Source organism: Branchiostoma floridae, chromosome 11, assembly GCF_000003815.2.
Source record: "Branchiostoma floridae strain S238N-H82 chromosome 11, Bfl_VNyyK, whole genome shotgun sequence".
Classification (NCBI taxonomy): Eukaryota; Metazoa; Chordata; class Leptocardii; order Amphioxiformes; family Branchiostomatidae; genus Branchiostoma; species Branchiostoma floridae.
In genome coordinates, this window is record NC_049989.1 from 16,487,670 (window position 1) to 16,513,220 (window position 25,551).

Consider the following 25,551-nt stretch of genomic DNA (forward strand, 5'->3'; position numbering starts at 1 on the left):
CTGGTGCGCGGCCATGGGTTCGATTGAGACGAAACACACACATGCGCGCGCGCGCACACACACACACACACACACACACTCACTCGCACACGCACACCTACACACACACACACACTCACTCACATGGTTGTAAATAAATACCTTTGTTCTTAAATTAACTTAAATCTTATTCCCCTATTTCACTGTCATTCTTCATTTCCCAGGAAGCAGCATGTGCCTACGTGGTGATCATCATGGCGTTTTACTGGATGTTTGAGGTGGTGCCCCTGGCTGTCACAGCTCTCATACCACTCATACTCTACCCGGTCATGGGGGTCCAACCGTCTGGGGACGTCAGCAAGAACTATCTCAAGGTACGTCTTACAAATTACCTCATACTCTACCCGGTCATGGGGGTACAACCGTCTGGGGACGTCAGCAAGAACTATCTCAAGGTACGTCTTACAAACTACCTCATACTCAGCAAGAACTATCTCAAGGTACGTCTTACAAACTACCTCATACTCAGCAAGAACTATCTCAAGGTACGTCTTACAAACTACCTCATACTCTACCCAGTCATGGGGGTCCAACCGTCTGGGGACGTCAGCAAGAACTATCTCAAGGTACAAACTGATCTAAAGGAAACTGTCCCACAACCTTGTTGAAAATAATGGAGACGTAAGATATCATTCTATAACTTCAATACATATGAAGCATGTAGGTATGGGTGTCCCTTTGGCTCAACTGGTAGCATCCTCACAGTGGAGCTGGTTACAACTAGTTGGTAACTGGGAGAACCCTATTTAATTCTGGGGAAGTGTATCTCGCTTGGGGCTGCCTTTCAAGGGACGAAACATGGGGGTCCCGTGTTCGTAGAAGTGCCTCGTGCACGTTACAAAGGGAATGCTAACAACCCCTTCCTGCAAAAACATACCCTGCTACAGAAACAGCATGGAAACTTGCTGCCCAATGTGCAGTTAGGAACTACAAACTGAAAGAGCGAACATCTGGTATTTGAGCTGAAAGTCAATGAGTGATCCCGATGTATGTGTTGTGTACAGGACACCAATGTGCTGTTCATAGGCGGCCTGTTGGTTGCAGTAGCTATAGAACATGTCAACCTGCACAAGAGGATCGCACTCGGGGTTCTGCTAGTCGTCGGGTCACAGCCAAGATGGTAAGTGTGTCAAAAACGTCGATAAAAAGAAAACAAATTTGTAGAATTTCAGGACCCGAACAAATGTGCCATGCTCCCATGTTGTAACGTATACGTCCACACACATTCACAGCGACCCTTTGTTGTATGTACCTATAACGTTATAAATCTAGTCATATTTACTTTCAGATATTGAAACGCACTTTTGCAGATACCCTCAATCCTCAATTTATATCACTTCCCTTATGATAATATGATGATGGCTATGACTATGACGATGATGATGACGTTGATAGGGATGGTGATGACCAAGTTGATAACGAAAACGATGATGATGATGAATGTTTTTGTCATTGTGTTACTGTATTCAGGTTGATGCTGGGTTTTATGCTGGCCACTGCCTTCCTGTCCATGTGGATCAGTAACACTGCCACCACCGCCATGATGACTCCCATAGGCGCAGCCGTACTGGCGGAACTCTTCAAGGACGAGGATAAACTGGCTAAAGAAGGTGACCCCTGGTTTGTTGTTATTACTGCATACCCGGTAAACCGGCACATGACATAGCACACCAGGTTTGTACTGAACAGTACAAGATGCATATCTGGAGAGATTTAGTTGATCCACTCATAAGGGGATTGTCCCCTACTCTTCTTTTCGATAAAACGTGGTGGGTTCTTTGATGACGCGCTCTCTTCAAATGCTTAACCAAGATTTAACGCCCTTTCCGAGAAGTCCCGAACGAAAGCTAGGTACTTGGATGAAGAGAGAAAAATTAGTGCAAATTGCCTTTCGCAAGGGAGCAACGTCATGCAGTGGCATGTCGGGAAATTCAAACCGTTACGCCAACATTACGCCAATTTTTTTATTTTAGCTTAAATGCTTCAGTTATTTTTAGTGATGCAGAGCGCAGTTCACGAAAGTTAATCCGGCGAAAAGGCAAAAGGTTCGGTCTCTGTCCTCAGTATTTGTTCGCTCAAAGGGCATAGTTGGTTTGATGAAGTTTTGAATTCTTCCCGGACATATCACTTGTTGTAACGTTTCTTCAAAGGATAGATGTTTGGTGTTTTTTTTTCAACAGTAGCTACTATTTTGGTTTGCAGGTGTACTTCTCTAACTTGAACTCCGAGTCTAAGGCTGTGAAACTTTATTCAGCACAGTAAAAATACTGGATTGGTCTTAGCGTAACTTAACTTGTTTTTTGTTGTTGTACATTCCATCCAAACAGTGGAGGGTGAAAGCAACGAGGCTGTCGAGTTGGACGCCATAGACGTAGAAGGCAAACCGCCCGAGTATGAGTAAGTTTTTATGGTATCATACGATTGTTAAAATAGGAATTTGTCATATGAGACCTTGTTGCGAATCTGGAGAAATTTATCAAATGGACAACCTAAAAAACATTTATAAGATATTTGTTAAATGCTGCTAGTGGATAAAACGATCAAGATAATCCAGAGAGAGATGGTGTAAGTGGTACATGTATAATCTTATGTACGCCCCCCCCCCTCCACACACCTTCCGGTTGAATATCCATTGCTCTATAAGACTATAACCTTTCGTGCTCTGGGTGTATTCACTTGGTCTTCTACCACTGCCAGTCAGTCTGAAAGACTATGAACTATGAACTAACAAAATATCACTGGACCGGTAATTCATCACAGTGACTGTATTTCTCTGACAGCAATGTAGTCGCAGAGAATGGAGAAGCTGTAACGGAACAACAGGAGGTAAGACAAAAAAGGATGTCTCTTCCCGTCACATTTTCCAACATTTCAATTGCTACATCATCTGCACGTTAAAACTCAAAAAGAACTTCATAACTCTGTGAAGAAATGAATTGTGTAAAAGATTTGCAAGGGGTTCAGACGATAGACAGGGGAGGCAACAGATGCACTCAGATTAAGCGGGCTGTGTGGATCAGTAAATCTACTCGAATCATGAACCGTGATGAGGGAGGGGATACAAACTTAGTCATGCTTGGGACCGTATTCTAAGATGTTTCTGACCATTTCTAAGTGTCTTATTATTGATTATTAACACCACCTATGTATATGATAATACTAAATGTTTGTGACTGCATTGTTAGCAATGCCCCGAAATCCTCGAAACGACGGCTGTAATGTCAATCCTTATTACATAACTATTTTCCCAGACAAAACCGCCTGAAGTACAGATTGTGAACGAGAAAGAGTCGTCCCGTCGCCAGTCCATGCAGAAGGGCCTGATGCTCTGCATCGCCTACGCCGCCAACATCGGAGGAACGGCAACTCTCACCGGCACAGGACCCAACCTTATTGTGTCCGAACAAATGGAAATGTATGTTTGGCTGTTCATCATTACTCTGCTAACAAAATGTTACCGTTGTCTGGTTATCTCCGTTAGATCATATATTCTACATTATCAACAAAGCACATAACGTTACAGTTTATAAAATGAAAATTGCACATTTTATTTCCGTATGTAAAATTGTATAGAACTCACCAACAAGCTTTCGGTCTGTTCCCTTGGTTAAAATGACACGAAGCCTATGTCACGTGACCTGGTCGGATTTATGACGTCAGCAGAGGATCGAAGGTGCCCGACAGTCGGTATCGGCCCCCGTCTCTGTTGAAGGATAGCCTGATGTTGATTTCCTGGTTGGTTTACATGGAACCATACGATTCAGATATAAAACCAACATTATGTAATGTGAAACATTGATTTGATCGAGTGATTTTAATATCATAATGAACTTTCTGCACACAGAATCTTTCCGGACAGTCCCGGGATCGACTTCGCCACGTGGTTCTTCTTCGCGGCTCCCGGCATGGTCATCACTCTAATCCTCGCCTGGTTGTGGCTCAGCACGCTATTTGTAGGCTGCAGGTATATCTTTATATTCTGGGGTTACCACTCCTTTACGTTCAATGGCTTGCCGGTAGTTCTGCTTATGCCACAGTCCATTTGCACCGGTGCCCGTAGAGGTTGTAGGACCGGCCGGGCTCTGACGCCTCACATTTGTCCCCGTGGACGGCCGAATATGCGGGGAGGGTTTTCACGATTATTTAACGACGTGTATTTGTCACCGGGTCTCCGGTCCATTTAAACGACGAGTTAGAAAAAAATTCGGGAGCCCAGACGTGCCCATGAATAGCCCTGGGCCGGCGGCGATGTTGGTATTGTCTCACATTGCGTGTCTTGCATCCTCCGAGGTACAAAGTAGGACTGTAGGTTACAGAAATTGAAATGTAACGGTACAAATGTACCTAAAACTTACTATAAATGTACCCCTACAGATGTGCAGAAGACTGCGCCTGCTGTGGCCAGAAGAAGAGAAGTGGCGCCGAAGACGTCATCAGGAAAGCCTATGATGAACTTGGACCGATCTCGTAAGTTTTCCGTTTGTTTAATTACTACAAATGACTGTTTTAGTCAAGCCACCAATCCACTATATCGCTGCTGACTGTACACAAAAGGAGTCTGTGCCATCCTCTATCACTAAAGATTTTATTTACCTCGGTGAAATTTCGTCTGTACTCACTTGATGTATTTGTGGCAGTACTTTCTGTCTACTCTTGTGTACTTGGCATTTGAATGACAGGCACGCAGACAATAGTGTTACAGGAAGTTGAAGCAAAAATGATAGAAGATGTATAGGAAGTGGCAGAACTACATGTGGCAGGACCACTTCACCGTGAAATTAAAATCACCGCGAACATTTTTCTATAATGGTATTAGATGGCAGTCTATGGTGTTACCGCGAACTTAAATCCACCGCGAAAAGTCCCTTTTCCCGCTACCGCGAAATTAAATCCCTGCGAACTTAAATGCATTTACAGTATTGTTAATGGTCTACCTACTAGTATTTGCTTGTTTCTCATTGTTGGTGTTAATTTTTCAATAGATTTGCAGAGGGAGCTGTGATCTTCCATTTCGTCCTTCTGGTTTTCCTGTGGTTCTTCCGGGAGCTGAAGTTTGTGGATCTGGGAGAGAAGCAGGCTGGATGGACATATTTTTTTATTCCAGGGTGCGTAGGAAACTTTACCTAAACCAATAGCAATAAAATGTCAGTACGCAACTCATGAGCACTCGTGTGTCATTGAAAGGGTACCAGTCAGAATTGCCCTGAGGAGCGTGACAGAAGGTGGCCGAAACTTCGGCTGTCGATTGTATGACTTGTATAGATCCTGGTTGTGTATAAAGAACCTTGTTCTCCGGTTCTTTGCAACCTGATGAAAGTATTCATGGATAATCATGAATATAAGTCAATGTTCCATCTCTCATCTGTAGGTACGTCACCGACGCCACAACCGCCATGATTGTAGCCTTCGCCTTATTCATGTTCCCGTCCCGGCCACCCAGGTTCCTCTGCTGTCGCGGCAAAGATGGTATGATATACAACATTCTGCGTTTCCATAACAACGCTTATAGTCCGATCATCTTTCAATTGTTGTTATGTTTTTGCTTGGTTTTTACCTCTTCTTCTTCTGTTTGAAAACGTATAAGGTCAATGTCAATAACCTGGGCCAGACGTCTGTCACATTGGTTACTGGTAAAGTAGAAGACACCTGTGATGTTCAATTACATTATGTAGCAAGTGGCAGGACAAGGGTAGAGGGGCTGTTCACCACACATAGATGAATGTGTTTGACTAGATTTGAACAGACCATTATTTTGTTAGGCTAGTCTGATTCGTACAGTACGAAATATCCGAAATCTATCGAGGCATTCATGAGCTAAAGTGGTTAGAGACACCAAAACACACTCCAACCCGAACCAAAAACATAACCTTCTGACAGAGGTAATACCACTCAATGTCTCAAATGCTAACATGTTTGCATCCTACGTTTTATACAGATGAAGAGAAGCCCGGGCCGGTACCAGGCCTGCTAGACTGGCCGACCGTTCACACCAAGATGCCGTGGCACATCGTACTGCTGCTCGGGGGAGGATTCGCTCTTGCTGACGGTGTAGAGGTAAGGCTTTTATTTCATGTTAGATACTAACGAGTGGCTATGAAAAAAAACCATTGCCATGGCGATGGTATTTGGTTGTTGGTATTTTCATTCTTATTGTCCCCTGCTTAGGCCATTAGATGGCTTAACGGTTCATATAAGATTTGGTTTGGTTTGATACAGATCTCCATTAATATCTAGTGACTGATATGTCACTTTTTGTCCTGGAGTTCGGGTGATTTGTAGAGAATCGCCAATTCTGGACGGTAAGATTTTGCACCATCGCACACCGCACCATCGCACCTGTGGGGGTTCTTTAACGTGCGTGGCGTGTGGCTCTCCCCAAACACGGGACCTTGATTTAACGTCCTATTCGAGGGGCACAGGTTCTACTTCCCACAGCTAGATGTTGCTGTACATTGGTTTTTTTAAACATGACGAAGCCTACATGTTTGTATAGAATTCCAGTCGTCTTACATCTCTAACAATTGTCTAATGGCATGTCTAAGCCTCTGTTTACCACTGCTAATTCATTTTTTGCCTTCTAGAAATCCGGGCTGTCAGCTTGGCTGGGCCAGCAGTTCAGCAAGCTTGCAGGGATTGAGGCCTGGACCATCTGTCTGATTGTGTGCATCGGAGTGGCCGTTTTCACAGAGGTGGCCAGTAACGTCACAGCCACGAGCATCTTCATCCCCATCCTGGCTCAAATGGTATGGACCTACTTTAATCACCATTCCATCCTGATATAGTCTGTATTGTGCAAAAATTTCCGTATCTTTTTCTGCATAACTGGTATACCGGTCCTTCTGCATGGCACTAACAGGCACATTTCGCCCCAATACGTAGGAAAAGACTGGAAATTATGTAAAGGCGTTATTAGCCATATAGTATAATGAATTATCTTTTATCTTGAAGTCTGTGACGTAAATGTTTCAAGTATATGACATGTACAAACTCTATTTTACTTCCAGTTCTTCTCATGTTATACTTATGTACATTTCTGTTTACTTACGTTAACTTATTTGATTGTTTTTTGTAATGTTAATGGACTCCAGGAACAATAGATCTTGCGACTGTAAAGTCTAATGGAGATCTAAATAAACAAACAATAAACAAACAAAGTCCAAAGGATAAAAAACAATCTATAACAGTAATTTGGTAATTTTTCAATATTTTCACCTTTCGTTAATGATACATGTTCAGTCTAAGCCATTTTTCAAGATATCAAGGGTAATTGGAAGTTGGAGGCTGATCTGTCATGAACTTTAATTCTCGCCCACGAGCGAATCCCGATGATGATGATGGAAGTTGGAAGGGAAATTGATATCCACTGTACGCATTGTAAACAGGAAGAGAGTCATTGATTTATCGATTAAATGATCGATTGATTTTTTCTCCATAGGCCAGAGGAGTCTGTATGAATCCGTACTTCCTGATGGTCCCAGCAGGCATTGCGGCTTCCTTTGGCTTCATGTTGCCCGTGGCAACGCCTCCAAACGCCATCGTCTTCTCATACGGAGGGATCAAAGTGTCCGACATGGTCAGTGTTCTTTTCTAGTGAACTTACAAACAAACATGTAGTGATAGTAAACCTTTATCCAAGGGGTAACCTATTTCCGGTGTATCTAGAATATAAAAAGGTATCTAAAGAAAGATTGCAATTTAAAAACGTCAACATGATATCCCTAAACACCTGTTTTCAAACACAACGGATATGGGTTACCCCACGGGTAAAAGTGAGCTAGCGTTAGTTATTCTGATTGCAATGGCTAAGCCTACGTTTCTGTGCATGTAATTTGCAATACCAAATGTTGAGCTAGAGTTCCATATTTGGCCAACCCAAACTCTTCACGATATTCCTCACATTTTTTCAACGTATACGAAAGGTCAGTCCATTAAAAATAAGGCCACAGCATGTCCAGGACAACATTATGGAAAAAACGGAAGTTCTTCTGCAGTACCAATGTCACACACCAGGGGGGCCCCAAATCGACCTTGATCTTTGTATTTCCAACCCCTATCCACATATTAGATGTCATTGCAATACATCTAGGGGTTCTAAAATCATGCTGACAATATGTACGACAGGTCATTCTATTAACAGTAAGACCACAGCATGTCCAGGACAAAATATAGAAAAAAAAACGTTCTGCTTCAGTAGGAAGGTCACTCACGACGGGGCCCAAAATCGACCTTGACCTATATAATCCCTCTAGAGGTTCTAAAGTTATGCTGTCCACAAATATCCCGAAAACAGACTCACAGACACACACACACATGCACACCAAAACAATACCTCCATTTTTCATGGAGGTAATAATAGTCTCTCTTCTTTACTCTACAGGTGAAGACTGGATTCTTCATGAACATCACAAGCCTGTTGGTGCTCATGGTCATGATCAACACTCTAGGCGTGCCCATTTATGACATCAACACCTTCCCTTCCTGGGCCAACGACACTTCTACACCCTGTTTTTAACTTAACAAAGACATAGACATGAGTATCTTTTATCATATGTGCTTTGATATAGTTTCCATAATGCTGCCAATTCAGGAAAGACTGTGTATTAGATATTATGCAACGGATGCAGTGTAAGATGAAATACATTTTATTTGTCCTTTTAGTAATGTCTGTAGAAACATTAGATGCATGTATGGAATATACCTTTTTTACTATTTGCACCCTTGTTATTAGGCTAATGGCATGAATCTTTAATAAAGTTATCATAAAGTAGGGGAGTTGCGTGTTGTGACTTGTGGAACAAAGATACGCAAGTATGGTAGCTGCGTTAATGGTGCTTTATTAAATCCAAAACATCCATTGAAGTCACTGTGAAATAACATTAGGTAAAGAAGAGCTCACACGTATGTATTCAAGTCCGTTTTAGGTACGCATGGAAGTCTTTAGCTTCTACAAGGCTCCACAGGTCGCTGGAAAAATGATATAAAATATAGCCGGATAACATGCCAGTGAAATTAACTGGTTGCAAACCATACTTCTCGGACAGCTAATTCCTCTGGCATGTTATGTGTCAAGTGACCACTCAACGCCGTGCTTGCCGCATCATCCTGGGCCAAAACTTCACTCACTACTCAGAAGCCCTGACTCAACTCGGACTACCAACCCTTGCCTCCAGGAGAGAACAACTTTGCAAAAAATTCGGACTGAAACTCCTGAACTAGGCTATCAGAGACTGGCTTCCCCAATCCCGGGGTGAAGCCAGTGGGCGGCTAATGCGGACTAGCCACAAACTTAACTCTATTTACACACGAACTGAGCGCTACCGCAACAGTCCGATACCTTACATTACCACTGTATTGAATAAGGAATTGTGACCGTTAACACGAATGTTGTTGGTTTGAATGTTGATATATCATATCATATGATAGATTTTAACGATTTTTTGCCAATCTATAGAATTTTCATCGCAACAATTGTCATGTATTAATCTATTGCGATGTAAAGCCCGTGAAATGTAAATGCTTTTAACTCGTTTGTAAAGTCTGAAACAATTCAGCTTCGGCTGCTATTTCTGGACTACTTGTACTATTTGTATGCAACAAACCAGTTATTATATTTCTATTATATTTCTAGCGACCTGTGGAGCCTGGTAGAGGCTGAGAATTCTACTAGGACCTCATATGAACTTGAATATATACAAACGTGTGAACCTGACTTATTCAACCAGACGGCAATCCCACTGTGACCTCGATGCGACCTAAAATGTGATTTAGGTAACCGCTGACTTCATAATTGAACTGTGACGCAAAAGAAATTAAAAAAAAAAGGTTTCACTGAAAAGACAACAAAAAAGACAAAGCGTGCAATGATTCTTTTAAACAATGAAAATTTCAGGGAAGTTAGCCTTGTAGGATTTTAAAACGCCAGTGGTATTAGAATACTCCAGAAAACAGATTTCTTTGTGGTGAAATGGACCATATGCATTGTTTTAAGTATCGTCCATTCAGAGGTTTTCACATACTCAGATACTGAGTCAGGTCCAGGTTCAGGTCCGGACCAGGACCTGATCCTCTGGACCTGAACCGGACCCGGACCTACATTTTCTGTACTGGTACCCACCCCTAGTCCGTATGGTATGCCTAGCCTCTACTAGGCTCCACATGTCACTGTAGTAAATAGTACATAGTAGAAATTGGACAAATATAGATAGACAGATAACATGCCAGCGGAGTTAGTTGGCCGAGGAGTATAGTTTTCGACCTAGCTAACTCCTCTGGCATGTTATATGTCTATAGTTGTTCATTTTCTACAATTTTTCCAGTGCCATGTGGAGGCTGGTAGAAGCTAAGTATTCCATATGGACCTCATACGGACGCATGTGTGACCACAGCCTTACAACGCGATAAAAGATGTCATTTGTGTTTGTACAATGTCTTGCGGTGTAGAAGATCCTTTCTGAAGAGCAAACTTTTTGTTTGCATTCTACTCGAGAAATAGCGACGTGGTTTGCCAACAATGAGTTCAGAATAACTTGTAACCGAAATAAATGTTACCTCAGAATCTTTATAATTACCCGATATTAAAAAAAGGCCGATAAACATTGTTGCTTGGCGTTTTACTTTTAACGATTATTTATGATGAATATTCTGTCATTTTGTATTCTACTACGCTCCAAGTTGATCTTATCTACAGTAAATTGTATTGTGACTTTTCAATAAAGCCAATTGTGCGTATCCTTTATTGTGTCTTTCGAAGATAGCATGCATTGATACTATAGGTACTTGAATTCTATATTATTAACTCTTCATTGTGTATTCAAACTGCTGACTAGGGCAAACCCCTTAGTTCAACAAAAGTTTATCAGTCCACACCAAAGCTAAGTTACATATTACACCGGTACTGGCAGGTATTCTGCAACGTGTTTGCATACCTGGCAGTCGGGCGAGTTCCAAAGTAACGCCAGGGTGGTGGAAACGTCTTGCAAGATGGGGTACAACATCTTCAAGGAACTGTGGTACTTCAAGAAGTCCTTCATTTTTTGGTTTATACCCATCGCTGCAAGCCCGCTGCCTATATACTTTGGTGTGGCTGAGACGGACTTTTACAAGGTGAGTTGTTTGTGGGACACTACTACAGTCTGGCTGGAACTGTGGACTGAATGACTTTTGCGGATCTGATAGGGTTTAACTGATCTACAGAAGTAAGATTCAAAAATCATCTTCATGCGATGTCTATGTGTAGCATGCTGTACTCAATTGTGTTCAACGATTGGTCAAAACAATCTACACTGGGAACCAGACTCAAGGCAGACCCGGCAGAGAACCCTAAAGTTTCAGCTAGGCCGGCAAACTTTTTCCCTACATGACACCTCTATGGGGTGCTTCTCTATAAGGTCATTGGGAAGAAGTGCCTTGGGCGCCGAACAGATTCTATGCCGGACCTAGGTGGAGCTGGTTCCCAGGGTAGATTGGTCATAGCATTTCCCACATTCTGACAGACGATTTACACATTTCTGAATTACCTTCTTACTTTTCCGCTGCGTTTATCAGAGTCGATCATCAGATTGCATGTTAAGCCATGTAAGATGTGTAAATATACTAAAGGTTCACACGGTAGGTTAAAATCCTTGGCTTGAAGCAAGTTCATATCATAAGTAAACGAGATGTAAAAACCCCTAAGTTCTGCTACAGTATATATCTTAGAAAGTCACTGGGGACCCCATTCTCAATTTTTTGCCTACCCATACCCACCTGTAAAATATAATCAGGATCTATCGATGGCTAGTCGAGTTATACCGTTCACAGACACGCAGACCACACACACACACACACACACACACACACACACACACACACATACAGACAGACACACATGCATACAAACACACACACACACACACAGAGAGAGAGAGAGACCCGCACACAGAGAGAGAGAGAGAGAGAGAGAGAGAGAGAGAGAGAGAGAGGAGAGGGAAGAAACACATAGCCAAACATAAGTTTTTTTGGAACGTACTTTGTCATATTGTGGTAGCCAAGTAAGAAATCGATATTACATCGATCCTCGGTCCTGCCCTTTTGACTCAAGGTTCATTTTGTCTGGTGAAGTGGACTTTAATACATAGAAGCTTAGATGACAAGGCGTTTTTCTTGCAGTATTTTTATCCTAACTCAAAGAATAAGACAACAACACTAACGAAGGGGAAAAGTGCTTCGTCATGCTCACTGAGCAGATGACAGAGGGATTTGATAAGTAGGACACAGTTTAATATGTAACGTATTAATCACGTTATGTTCCACGTGTAGTCTCCACTTGAATCATTTGTTGGTTTGTTGTCTAAAAGCAATTGTGGTAGAAAGTGGTCAAATAGGGTGTCTCATTGTTTGCGAGTATTACATAGGCACGTCAAGCTAGGGTTTTAGCTTGCTACTGACTCCTTTGGCTAGCTTTTGAAACGCATTACGTGGATTGTTTTTTTCCCTTCAAAACAGCTTGTGGCGACTGACACACGTAACGTTGCCGTATGTGCGCACGTTTCACACGCGCTGTTAACCAGCTTGTAAACTGAACTTAGATCCCGACTACAGCTGAGGTCACAACCCGCCGTACGTGCAATTTGTCCGTACGTTTTTGGGGGAGTCCACGTCAGCCATGTATTCCTGAAAACGTTCAGACTGTACAGGGCAGGCGCGTTGCCCGAACTGGCACGTACGGGGGGCGAATCCGCAGCCCGAAGCACACAAAGTTTTGCCTGGACGTAAAGTTCTACGGCGTGTCTGCGTGCTCCAAAATCCGCCGGATTCCCTACGAGTTCGTACGGAGGCGGTCCTTACCAATGACGGATCCCAAAAGATTGCCCACGTTTTGGCACGTAGAAAACACGTATATTTGCACATACGACGGGTTGTTCCCTTAGCTTTAGCTGCCTTTTATATGGTACTGCAGCAGAACGTCCAGTTTTGATATCTCGTTTTTAGGATGGAATATAGCCCCTGTGGCCGGGATCAGTTTGCCCCCTCATAAGATGTTACATAAGTTGAGGCATTGTTTATTAGGCCATGTTGATTTGATCATATCGACAATATCCTTAGAGAACCCCAAAACGAAAGGAAGCGTAGGAATTTTAAAAAAAATCCCCCCCCCCCCCCAAAAGTTGCCATCATTATGAAATCTAAGTGGTCAGGAAGGTTGAACAAATGACTGAACACACAGAATATGGTATACAGAAAATATATTCTTTGTTTATGGTCTTTCTCGTCTCCTGCTTTGACCTTCACATTTGTACTCCAAGACATTAATACAATGTATACGCTTTCCGTTACTTTGTTTGCAATCTACATAATATATTTTCTCAGTTTGCAGCAACTTTGTGCGATTTACTGCATGGGTAAATGTTTTTTTTTTTCGAAATTTGATGCGCGCGCGAATTTCATCCATATAATTGAATCAACCTGGCCCTAATGACGTAATTATGCAAATGACAACTCAGGGAGCCACCATGACGTCATAACAAGTACCAAAAGTCACCTTTCAGATGTTTGCCTAGGGCGGAGATGGTGAATGCGACCTTAAAAGAAGGCTACAATGGTGAAATGTCAACCCTTGAGTGAAAACCCTTAACGCACCTTTTCGTCTGTAAGGATGTGCCCATCTCCGTACCTATAGCCCTTGGGCCACACAGCTATGTAAGCTCTATAACCTGTCCCTTGTTAGAGGGGGTAATAAGTGGTGAATAGGCACATAAGAACACTACTTTAAACGCCCTAGGTAAATATGTAATATACACATGGATATTTGTTCAAACCTGGATAAGGCTTAGGTCACATTTACAAACCGGGACCCTGTCGGGCAGTTTTCGGGAGGGAAAAGAATGACATACAATACATTAAAATACACAAAATGTCAAAAGATGATTCATGGGCATGATTTGTGTATATTTCTAGGTTTTGTGTATATTTCTTGATTTGTGTATATTTCTCGTTTCTTAAAACATCCCAGCCGGGCCCCGGTTTGGAAATGTGACCAAAGCCTAATACAGTTCTTTGTGAACAACCAACTGTTTTTTTTTCAAGGCAGACATTTCGATGACCGCCTGTCACATTCCTCAGGGCAATTCTGACTGTCTAAATCTGCTGAGGACAGCAGAAAGGCATGATCCTATCCATGTTAGGCTTAGGTCCCAATCGGAAAAAAAAGGGTCCTGACGGGCAGTTCACGGGCTGTTTTGGGGCACGTACGGGAGTGGTCCCTACGTGGTGGGACTCCGGGGGTATTTTCGGGCCCGGCCGGGCACCAGGTTGAACTTATGTCAGACTTAAAATGAACCTGGGACCCGGTAATAAACAGACGTCGTGACCTACCCATGGGAGGCACCGATGGGTACCCCCCGCCGGTATACGGCAGTCCACCGGGACAAATTTGAGGCTTCGGAGCCCGGCCGGGGTTACATCCCTGACGGGCACCTGTGCATATGGGACCTAATTCTTATCATGTTTGCAGTGCAACTAGTTGATAAAATATACTTTTCTCCACATGTACCCTCTAACCATGTCAACTGGGAGACGCCGGTTCAATCCTGGACAGGGTATCTCGGTTGAGGGTGCAACTTTCTTCGGAGGGGGCGTTAAATAGGGTACCATGATTAAGCACATTAAAACTTAAAGGGAAGGGCTAGCAACCACTCCCTGTAAAAATGACCCTCCTACAGAAACAACAAAGAAACTTGTAAACAGTTCCTACTCCAGGGCTTGTTGACATAATTTCTGTCAGCTTTCTATTTCACTCATATAACGGGGGCCGCCCCAAGATTGTGTGTGCTGTTTTGTACCGGTTGTATATTTAGGGACACGAACCACCAATACCTAGTAACAGGTGACCACGCTACCAACATTATTGTGAAAATTCTGTCTTCAAAAAAAGGGAAGTATTTTTTTAATGGAAAGAAAACAGCTGTTTGTTTGGACTTGGTTTATTTACCTTTCTAATCATCAAAGTCGGTGGCAACAAACACGACGTACTTATGCATGATAAGATCAGCATCTTAGGGCTGGAACCATCTTAGGGCGGCCCCCGTTATACATGATATATGTATCTTCGGTCTTATTATGAAAGTACATCTATGTTGGGAGATTGACATCTTAAAATTCTGAAATTGAAGTGACCAACAATTAGGTGACCAATACTTAGGACTTAGCACTGTGCATACATTGTACTCTGTCCGATATTGTACAGAGATGGGAAGCGACACAGGTCATCTGACACTTGTGACCCGTTGTTGCAGTCACGTGACTCACTCGGGTCCTAGTCAGTGGAAACTTTAGAAATTCCCAATTGTTGGTAACATATGGTTTATACCATATATTGTGCATATTGATGTTGGCTTCACTACTCACATATGTTCACACATATGCTCACACATATGTTCCCCTATTTCACTGTCATTCTTCATTTCCCAGGAAGCAGCATGTGCCTACGTGGTGATCATCATGGCGTTTTACTGGATGTTTGAGGTGGTGCCCCTGGCTGTCACAGCTCTCATACCGCTCATACTCTACCCGGTCATGGGGGTACAGCCATCTGGGGACGTCAGCAAGAACTATCTCAAGGTACGTCTTATAAAGTACCTCATACTCTACCCGGTCATGGGGAAGAACTATCTCAAGGTACGTCTTACAACCTACCTCATACTCTACCCTTAGTCATGGGGGTACAACCGTCTGGGGACGTCAGCAAGAACTATCTCAAGGTACGTCTTGTAAAATAAAATTGTTGTCGCATAGCCTTGATACCCCTGTGCGCGAAAATTGATCGGACGACGAGTTTGCGAGCTCTAAATGACATTTTCGGCAGAAATACGTCCGGAGTTTTCTCGATCACTGCGCTATTTCTAGTAATCGTCGGCGATTTTTATCACAACTAAGACATTAATAAAAACGATTTGACTCTTGCCTTTTATGAGGAATTTTGTGTCTTACTTCCTCCGCGTGAAAGAGGTGGAGCCATGTAATGTTAGGCTCATTATTATAAATTTATTTATAGGCGATCGCCCGACCCTCAGGTTTTCAAGCGCAGGCGAAAAATACGCGCGTCTCTGTCGATCTAAATTCGGCCGAACTTCCAGCGATCGCGACGTACGCCCGAAGATCGTGGATAATGTGACAGGGGTATTAGGCCGTAGGGGCAGTGAGTTGTTATACACTGTGTCTAGAGCACGGTATTGGGAGGTGGAGCCCATCCCTCTCCTTCCACTGCTTTTTCCTTCACAACCGATGGCAGATACCAATTTCTACACCATGTTTGCATTGTGTACAGGACACCAATGTGCTATTCCTAGGCGGCCTGATGGTAGCAGTAGCTATAGAACATGTCAACCTGCACAAGAGGATCGCACTCAGGGTTCTACTGGTCGTAGGATCGCAGCCGAGATGGTAAGTACATACCAGATTGAAGTGGTCTCGACTATAAAGCTTTAATACAAGCGTACCTGACTTGTGTATGATTTAAGTTTATAACCTGGTGTATAATTTGGTTTTATTACGAAATTCTGCGTGTTGTTTCTATTATAGTAGAAAACAAAAACAAAACCTTCGGTGAAATTGCACGCTATGTTGTGAAGATTTTCAACGTTACTCCCGTACACAATTCTTACCAACAAGCTTTCGTTCACTCCACTGGTCCTTCTCATGTCTATTTGACCCAAAAACAAACTGTATCGCGAACTGAAGTGTGACGTCAGCAATGGGTCAAAGGTGCTCGGTAATCTGTATCGCCCCCCGTCTGTTTATGATTGGTCGCTATAGCTACATTTGCGGTCTCTTTGTGATACATCTCCTTATAGAAAGTAGTCTTGTTCAGTGGCCAATGTTCTAGCTTTATCCATTCAGACATCCAACGTTGTTGCTGTATCCAGGTTGATGCTGGGTTTCATGATAGCCACTGCCTTCCTGTCCATGTGGATCAGTAACACTGCCACCACCGCCATGATGACTCCTATAGGTGCAGCCGTACTGGCGGAACTCTTCAAGGAGGAGGACGAGCAGGCGGCTAAAGACGGTAATACATGCACTATGACTTTCATCTCGTTGATGTGGTCAGGTTATCTTCGACGGGATGACCTTGTAGCTCAACTGGTAGCAGCCTCACAGTTGAGCTCCTGGTTTCAACTAGTTGGTGGCGTCGGGCGTGGGGTAACTGGTAGAGCGTTCGGCTCGGAACCTAGAGGTTCTGATTTCGATCCCCGCCGTGCCCCGCCCCGACGTTGTGCCCCTGGGAAAGGCACTTTACACGACCTTCTTCACTTCACCCAGGTGTAAAAATGGGTACCTGGCTTCGGTCGGGGAGGTAAAGGACTACATTTACCTTCTGTCTGTACTGTGGATGTGGTACTGTTAATATAAGTTACAAAACTTGAGTGCAGTACCACATTGTCCTCGTCTGTCCAAAAGCAAAAAAAAAAAAAAAAAACAGGGAACCACGGGAAGAGCATTGGTGGGGCTGCATCCGTGTTTCAAATAGGATCTAAAATAGGGGTCCCATGTGTCATGTTCAGGAGGTCGAATCCCTGACAGGTATTGATGTTGTGCCTTTTATTGGAAGGGTACTTAACACAAATTGTCTCGCTCGCCTCAGGTGTACATGAGGACCTAGCTTCAGTTAGAGACGTCTCTAGGATAGAACGATTGATGTAGGCTCCGTCCTGAGGAAAGCCACACCTCGACACTGTGTAGGAAAGAGTAGGGGTCCTTCCATGTGTGTGTGTGTGTCTGGACATATCATGCAGCTTGTACTCTTCATTATGTCATACCTGTGACGCGAAAATGTTCGATACGGGTGTTCCGGACCGGGCCATAACTTCCGTATCGCACAGGTTCAAAAGGCGTATCACACAGGCATTCTTCGAGTAAATCGAACCATTTCGAGCGGGCCGGGTGTGGCACGGTTGGCAATTCGAATACCTGATTCGGACGTTGGAACATTGCTGTTGCAACACTTTTTGTTCGAGGGCACCAAATTTGTTCAACTTCTGGCGCATTTCGCATCAAAACATGGGTTTTCTCAGGTGGGTATGACATAAATAAAATACAACACGGCCGTCGGGCGATCCGACCCGCGGTCGGGCTGGTACCTCGGGTGATACGGAATACACCGTGTTGTATTCTATATGTACAAACCTAATGCCATCTTTCGAGGTCCACAGAGTTTTACCTAAAACTATCAATTGATACATAGATAAAACGTTAACATTGCATTCCTCTTCTTGTAGATGTCATGCTGAAAGTGCGAGGAGAAAGTAATGGAGGTCTAGAGCTCGAGACTATGGACGTGGAGGGCCAAACTCACGTATATGAGTAAGTTATATCATACAATTTCTGAAACTGAATTATGACAATTACTGTCATGAAGTATAATATCAAAAAGATAAACAAGGAAAATACTACAAAAAATACTAGAAAACCCACAAATGTTAAACCGAATATCCATTTCATCACACAGAAACTTCACTGTCATTTTTTACCCTGCAGTGCAGTCGAAGGCGAAAACGCAACGAAAGAACAACAACAAGAAGATGAGGTAGGACTTTTTATTTGTACTTAACAATGTTAAGACCGACTCCAAAGCTTGACTCTTCTTATAACTCAAATTTCGTTTTCTTTTGCTAGATTAAATAAATCTATTAAGGTTCGCAAAGTTTTAGCTAAAACTGTCCATTGATACATCAATGAGGTGAGGACAAATTTGGAGAGGCCGATAGCAGAAAAAGCTGAGTTGCTAACGTAGCAGTTACCTTGCGTACCTTAGAATCTTAAACTTTAATATTGTATTACAACATTGATATCATAAGAAGATGCTCTGAAAGCACAGCCTATCTGCATCTTCAATTTAGTTATCTAATTCAGCAAATATTGAGTATGAATTTTTAAAATGGTTTGTTCAATGCAAAGCCACTTCTAGGTCCCGAAGATCAACAAAGTTGATTGATAGTGGACACTATCCATGCAATGAAGATCCTTCATTGGACATTGCCATTACCTAGATGTTTAACCATTATCGACGTAAATCTATTGTTATGCCATCAGCCTGTGGAGCATGGGAAACAGTCTTCCCGTCGCCAGTCCATGCAGAAGGGCTTAATGCTGTGTATCGCCTACGCCGCCAACATCGGAGGAACAGCAACCCTTACTGGCACCTCACCGAACCTCATCGTATCCGAGCAGATGGAAATGTAGGTTACATAGTAAACGTTACCTATCCTCTTACATATTTATGCCATGCACATGTACTTAAGCATGCTTCTTTTAACACCAAACCTGTCCTTGGGGTAGTGGCTCAACTGGTAGCAGACTCCCAGACTCCTGGTTCCATTCAGTTGGAAACTGGGAGACCCTGGTTCGAGTATTGGGTGAGGCATCTCGGTTGGGGTTGCATCCGTCCTTTGAAAGGGACGTAAAATGGAGTCCCGTGTTCGAGGAGGTGCTTAGAGCACGTTAATGTGAAGGCTAGCCCCCCCCCCCCCCATAAAAATGTAACCTGCTCCTTAAACAGCAAGCAACCTTGCAATCTTGCTACTTTGTGTGTTACTGGGCACTAAAAGGGGAACAACAACATTTAAGTCAATCGATACGCAATGTGTTTTAAGAGTATAAGTGTGGATATTGATAAATTGATATGAAGCATGCACATAGCTATACGCAGAACGCTCAACTCAAAATTACCACTAAGAGACAAATCAGTTGTAACGTATAGATGATACGCATACGTGAAAAGGTTTGCAATGAAACAAGACTTCAAGAATGAAAAAAGAAAGTCTAAAATATCAGGTACATAGACAGGCAATCGGAGAACTTAATAAAACATGATGACTTACATGTTATTTTTTTGAACACAGATTGTTTCCTAATAGTCCTGGAGTTGACTTCGCCACGTGGTTCTTCTTCGCCGCTCCCGGAATGGTCATCACTCTGATCCTCGCATGGCTGTGGCTCAGTACGATATTTGTAGGCTGCAGGTAAGGTTTTTATAATTTCGAAGCCAGCGTAATCTTCAGGAGGTTGGCCGAAAATGCCTACCAACACGTCGGTCGAGCTCAATTGTTGATCTGTGACGGCTTTAAAAGGTGGCATTCAGCAGAAACAGCAAAGTGTTCCCTCGATCCTTACGTCACCAGGTTTTCGGAGACCGGCTAATGTTCTCAGGATACCCGTTAGATATGACATGGTAGATTTACAGCCGAAAGAATCTTGCAACATTCTAGGGTAGGACAAGTACTACCGAAGTTCGTCAACTTTGTGACGGGCATTACTCTTGTATTTTCTCAGGTGCGCCGAAGACTGTGCCTGCTGTGGACAGAAGAAGACAAGTGGTGCCGAAGACGTCATCAGGAAAGCCTACGATGAACTGGGACCAATTTCGTAAGTCTCGTTCATAACCATGTAGAGGGGATGTTCCTGTAGCTCAACTAGTAGCAGCCTCATAGTTGAGCTTCTGGTTCCATTTTAGGCGATTGCGAGACCCTAGTTTTAATCCTGGGGAATGGTGCGCTTCGTCTGCACTTGTGTCAAGCTTGCGTCACTGCGGGGTTCGAAAGATACCCAACAAATTTCAGAGATAAAGAACGAATTTTCTTTCTTTTTGTGTATTTTGTCATCTTCTAAGTCATACTTGTACGTATTACGCAATATCTAAATTGTAAAATATCGGAGAAAATACCAAAACAGTGACGCAGTGAACGAACCCCGCAGTGACGCAAGCTTGACACAAGTGAGGTGGGAACGCACCTTAAGGCATCTCGGTTGAGGCTGCACATGTCTTTCGGAGGGATGTAAAATGGGGGTCCCGTGTTTGAGGAGGTGCTTCGAGTACGCGAGGACTGGCAACCCTGTCCTGTAAAAATGTACCCTGCTCCAGATACAGAGAGGAAACTTGCTGCCCTATGTGTCACTATAGGTGCTGCAAGGCCACTATAAGGATGGGTATATATTTAGTAGAAAAAAACGTATACTAAAAATTCCGCATTATGCGATGTAAGAGTTGCTGGTGTATATTTCAGTTCAGGTTTTGGTTATTGCACTATTTTTACAGTAATTGTGCTTAAAGAACTTTGGACTTTTTCTTCGCCAGATTTGCGGAAGGCGGTGTGATCTTCCATTTCCTTCTACTGGTTCTGCTGTGGTTCTTCCGAGACTTAAAGTTTGTGGATCTAGGAAACAGGCAGGCGGGATGGGCGTATTACTTCATTCCCGGGTAAGTACATCATTTCACTTCGCTCGGGTGGAAATGAATACTTAGCTTCGGATAGGACGTTAAATGGAGGTCCCGTGGTTGAGGAGAGCCGCGATCCTAGCACGTGAAAGACACCCCCCCTCCCAATTCATCGATAGGAGTAGGGGTCCTTCCCAGTGTGACTGGATCGAGTAAATCTGTCCGGATATGCAGCTTGTACTCTTCAAACCTGGCGTGGTACGGGAAACAAGCAAACAAGTTATCAAACAAAATATAATAATTACCATAGTTTCAAACAGAGTAGGTAGATCTGGTTACTTCGTTTTGCTAATACTTTATTCTTTTTAAGCGCCATATGCCTTATAATTATTTCCACTATGAAATTTTCTCGAGATGTCATCTTTCCCCAAGGACCTAATTATGGGATCATGAAATTCTTTCCCGCTTTTGCAGATACGTCACCGATGCCACCCCCGCTATCATCGTATCTTTCGCCTTATTCATGTTTCCGTCCAAGCCACCCAGGTTCCTCTGCTGCCGCAGCAAAGATGGTATGAGGGGAATTTCTGTCACTAATGTCAAGGTCACAATTTCAAAAGGGCACCGCCGGGTTATCATTTTATTTTTCGAACGGAGCCCTCGTGTGGTTCCATGGAACCTCCCGCAGATACTGGGCATTTTTTTGGTCACGGCCGGGCCTCAGATTTTTAAAACTCACAATTAAAATTACCCCGGGGCCCGGCGACAAATAGGCACCATATGAAACCTAAGAATGGCCTGGACTACACCGTTGTAAATGTGACTGTAGCATTATGTGTGTGAAGTTCATTAGGATTTCATTTACTAGTCAAAAAGACAAAACAGTACAGCGTAACATGCTGCGTTAACAATTTTTTCCTACCAACTACCAACAAACTGACTACAAGTAGCCAGAAATACACACAGACACGCCGATATTACAGTTTTTTGGTAATCAAGTAGTCAAATAGATTCCTGAATACAGACGAATACTTATTATCAGAGATCTAGTTCAACAACTTTGAAGTATGTCAGTGAATGTTGTCGTTTTATATTATATTATACACAGTGTATCATGTTGGTTCAGATGAAGAGAAGCCCGGGCCGGTACCAGGCCTGCTAGACTGGCCGACCGTTCACACCAAGATGCCGTGGCACATCGTACTGCTGCTCGGGGGAGGATTCGCTCTTGCTGACGGTGTAGAGGTAAGGCTTTGCTTTCAAGTTAAATACTAACAAGTGGCTATGAAAAAAACACCCTTTGCCATGGCGAAGGCGTTTGTTGTTGGTATTTTCATTTTTATTGCACCCAGGTAAGGCTGAATGAAACTATTACTTTATAACGTTTACAAAAGAACAAAAAAAAAAAAAACACACCAAAATTTGACATTTTCTACTATTCTGTACATACAAGTCATTTGTCTCTCTCTTTCTTAAAAAATGTAGTCCAATAGACTTTTAAGGGTTTCGGTACAGTGGGAATGTTATCCACCCTCTTGGGAGTCGGGTCCCAACCCTCTCCTTCTACCGCCTTTTGCCGCACAAACTAAAGTCAGGTACTCTTAATTCAAACCTGAATAAAGTAGTGAAAATTGCCTTTCTCAAGGACATCAGTGGCATATCGGGGGATTCGAACATCTAGATTCTGGGCCAAATACCCTAACTGTTAGCGAATACAACACGACACAAATGATTATCAAATTAAATCGATGTTTTAGTTACTATCACTTTGCTTCCAACAGTGACTGTTTTAAAGGTAGAATACGTATCTACAAATTTTCAATGTCTGACAGCACATCTTGGTCACGGAGAATGGCCTAGTCTCGATCTCGTGAGAGAACACGAGACTAGGAAAGACTTGCGTAGATCATCTGCCCCCTCCCCCTCGAGACTAGACCATTCTCCGTGACCAAGAATTGTGCTGATAGTTGAAAAGTAGAAAATTTGGAGGTACGTACTCTACCTTTAAAACAGCCACTGTTGGAAGAAAATGGATACATACGTGACTGATGAACCTCTTCAACAATCGATGCTTTGTATTTCTCCCAGAAATCCGGACTGTCAGAATGGTTGGGAGATCAGTTCAGCAAGCTTGCAGGGATCGAGGCCTGGACCATCTGTCTGATTGTGTGCATCGGAGTGGCCGTTTTCACAGAGGTGGCCAGTAACGTCACAGCCACGAGCATCTTCATTCCCATACTGGCTAAGATGGTACGAGGAAGGTTATATTGTCTTTGAGAAACATTTAAATAAATAGAGGGGTGGAATGGTACAAAGGCATCATGATGTCATTATAAAAGATACAAAAGGAAAGAGACTGCTTTGCAATTACTTGTAGGTCAGGAACACAAACGAACACACACGCACGCACACCAACATGTGCTACAGACATATACATTCACCAGCACACATGTACATACACAAAAAACACATACATATACACAAACATTTACACACACACATACATACATACACATGCACTAACACATGCACACACATACACAGATGCGCATACACACATAACATACGGATATATACACAAAAACATGCTCAAAGACACACACTAAAGCAAATGCACACGCATGCAGACACACACAAACCTACGTACACACAAAAACACATGCACACACAGAGACATATTCACACATTATGTTGTACACACAATACACACACATTCACACATTACGTTGTACACACAACGCACACACATTCACACATTACGTTATACACACAACGCGCACGCACATTCACACATAACGTTATACACACACACACACACACACACTCATTCACACATAACGTTTACACACACACACATGGTACAGTTACAATCAACACATGCACCTACAAATATGCAAATACACACAAGTACACACATACACACACAACATGCACAAGATTCAAGAAAGATTTTTCATGTCAGTAGTAACACTGAAGTCATTTCATAAACGTCTTTTCTCTCCACAGGCAGAGGGAGTCTGCGTGAATCCGTACTACCTGATGGTCCCAGCAGGCATTGCGGCTTCCTTCGCATTCATGTTGCCCGTGGCAACGCCTCCAAACGCCATCGTCTTCTCATACGGAGGGATCAAAGTGTCCGACATGGTCAGAATTCCTTTTCTTAACTTCTTTGACTTCGTACACGTACAACAGTAAGATCAGGTCACAGCAAAACTCAAACTAAGCTTTGGTTAGGAATATCCCTCATATGGTATGTAGCTTGTACTCTTCCGTACAAACCTGGTGTTAACAATAAGGTAGTTTACTGGGTAAAGCAATACATACAGTTTGTTCCCTGTTCCTTAAACATTTTTTGGCCGAGCGGTCTAACTTTTAAGGTGCTGCATTCAGGTCGCAGTCTGGTTATGCAGGTGTGGGTTCGAACCCCACTTCTAAGTGTTTTTCTTTGTTCAAGAAATCCCACGTAAATGTCTTTAGATAGAAAATATACCAATTCAAGACTTCGATGTTTAACCGCTCTCTTTTCATGTAATTTTGTTTAACATTCTGGCTTTTTTTGTTCAAAAATACGCACTGGACAGCTTTCTTCCTTCTCTCTTTCTCCTGTCAAATCTTCAAATCGAATCGTCTCCGTCGTTCCTGGACCGAATGACCTGAAATTTGCCACAAGGGTAGAGTGGGCCAATACTCATTTCTGGGTTTAAAACCTTCATTAGTAAAAGTGATTTTTCAAATGGGCGATTTTGGAACAGTCTATTGTTGCATGGGGAGGGAGGTGGCTGACATATGCTGTATTTGCTCTCAAGAAAATGCCGGCCTTTCTAGTTTTCAACATCTTTCTTGTTACTTTATTCTACAGGTGAAGACTGGATTCCTCATGAACCTCACGAGTCTGTTGGTCCTCATGGTCTCGATCAACACACTGGGGGTTCCTATCTACAACCTCAACACGTTCCCTGACTGGGCGGTGTGCAGGAGCGGGGCACTTGGAGCGGCCAACTCTACCATCAACCCCACAGTCATGACAACCACCCTGTAGAACGGACACCACGAACTTTGCAAGAACCCCGTATTGTTTTTCGAAGATTGAACATCGAAATCGAAAAGTGCCTGCGGTCCAACTGTGTTTCATGATATTTAGATAGACACAATAGGTCAGGTTATTTTGTTGGCTTGTTGAAGTACAATGAGACACAAATTCGCATAATTCCAGCAGGTGTCATTATGCCCCCTTTACAAATCAAGAATTTAGCTCGGCCGAGTTGTCAGCGAGCTCTAGATTACGAGGAGGTATGACCATGATGCCGACGAAAAAACTCTGC

The 25,551-nt window shown here is 43.0% G+C and overlaps 2 protein-coding genes across 5 annotated transcripts in view; both read left to right on the top strand.

Moving 5' to 3' along the window:
• Positions 1–9,926, top strand: part of LOC118426266 (solute carrier family 13 member 2-like) — a 16,377-nt gene extending 6,451 nt beyond the window's left edge. Inside the window, exons 3-16 of the mRNA XM_035835547.1 lie at positions 204–353; positions 1,044–1,159; positions 1,510–1,649; positions 2,367–2,436; positions 2,820–2,865; positions 3,291–3,454; positions 3,884–4,003; positions 4,414–4,506; positions 5,022–5,144; positions 5,408–5,505; positions 5,975–6,093; positions 6,621–6,782; positions 7,475–7,612; positions 8,417–9,926. Coding sequence (XP_035691440.1) covers positions 204–353; positions 1,044–1,159; positions 1,510–1,649; positions 2,367–2,436; positions 2,820–2,865; positions 3,291–3,454; positions 3,884–4,003; positions 4,414–4,506; positions 5,022–5,144; positions 5,408–5,505; positions 5,975–6,093; positions 6,621–6,782; positions 7,475–7,612; positions 8,417–8,551 — 1,674 coding nt within the window. The 3' untranslated portion in view covers positions 8,552–9,926. The remainder of the gene's footprint in view (positions 1–203; positions 354–1,043; positions 1,160–1,509; positions 1,650–2,366; positions 2,437–2,819; positions 2,866–3,290; positions 3,455–3,883; positions 4,004–4,413; positions 4,507–5,021; positions 5,145–5,407; positions 5,506–5,974; positions 6,094–6,620; positions 6,783–7,474; positions 7,613–8,416) is intronic.
• LOC118426265 (solute carrier family 13 member 2-like) lies at positions 378–25,540 on the top strand. 4 transcript variants are annotated; one of them, XM_035835543.1, is made up of 15 exons: positions 10,942–11,142; positions 15,487–15,636; positions 16,343–16,458; positions 16,941–17,083; positions 18,294–18,378; positions 18,553–18,601; positions 19,108–19,253; positions 19,917–20,036; positions 20,347–20,439; positions 21,149–21,271; positions 21,704–21,801; positions 22,338–22,474; positions 23,318–23,479; positions 24,236–24,373; positions 25,089–25,540. In XM_035835543.1, the coding sequence occupies exons 1-15, from the start codon at positions 11,020–11,022 to the stop codon at positions 25,266–25,268; spliced, it is 1,863 nt and encodes a 620-aa protein (XP_035691436.1). In that variant the 5' UTR covers positions 10,942–11,019; the 3' UTR covers positions 25,269–25,540. The 4 variants fall into 4 exon arrangements, with proteins under 4 accessions (XP_035691439.1, XP_035691436.1, XP_035691437.1 ...); XM_035835544.1 differs by having other exon boundaries at positions 22,356–22,474; XM_035835546.1 differs by lacking the exons at positions 10,942–11,142; positions 15,487–15,636 and adding an exon at positions 378–434.
• The last annotated feature ends 11 nt before the right edge of the window (positions 25,541–25,551 follow it).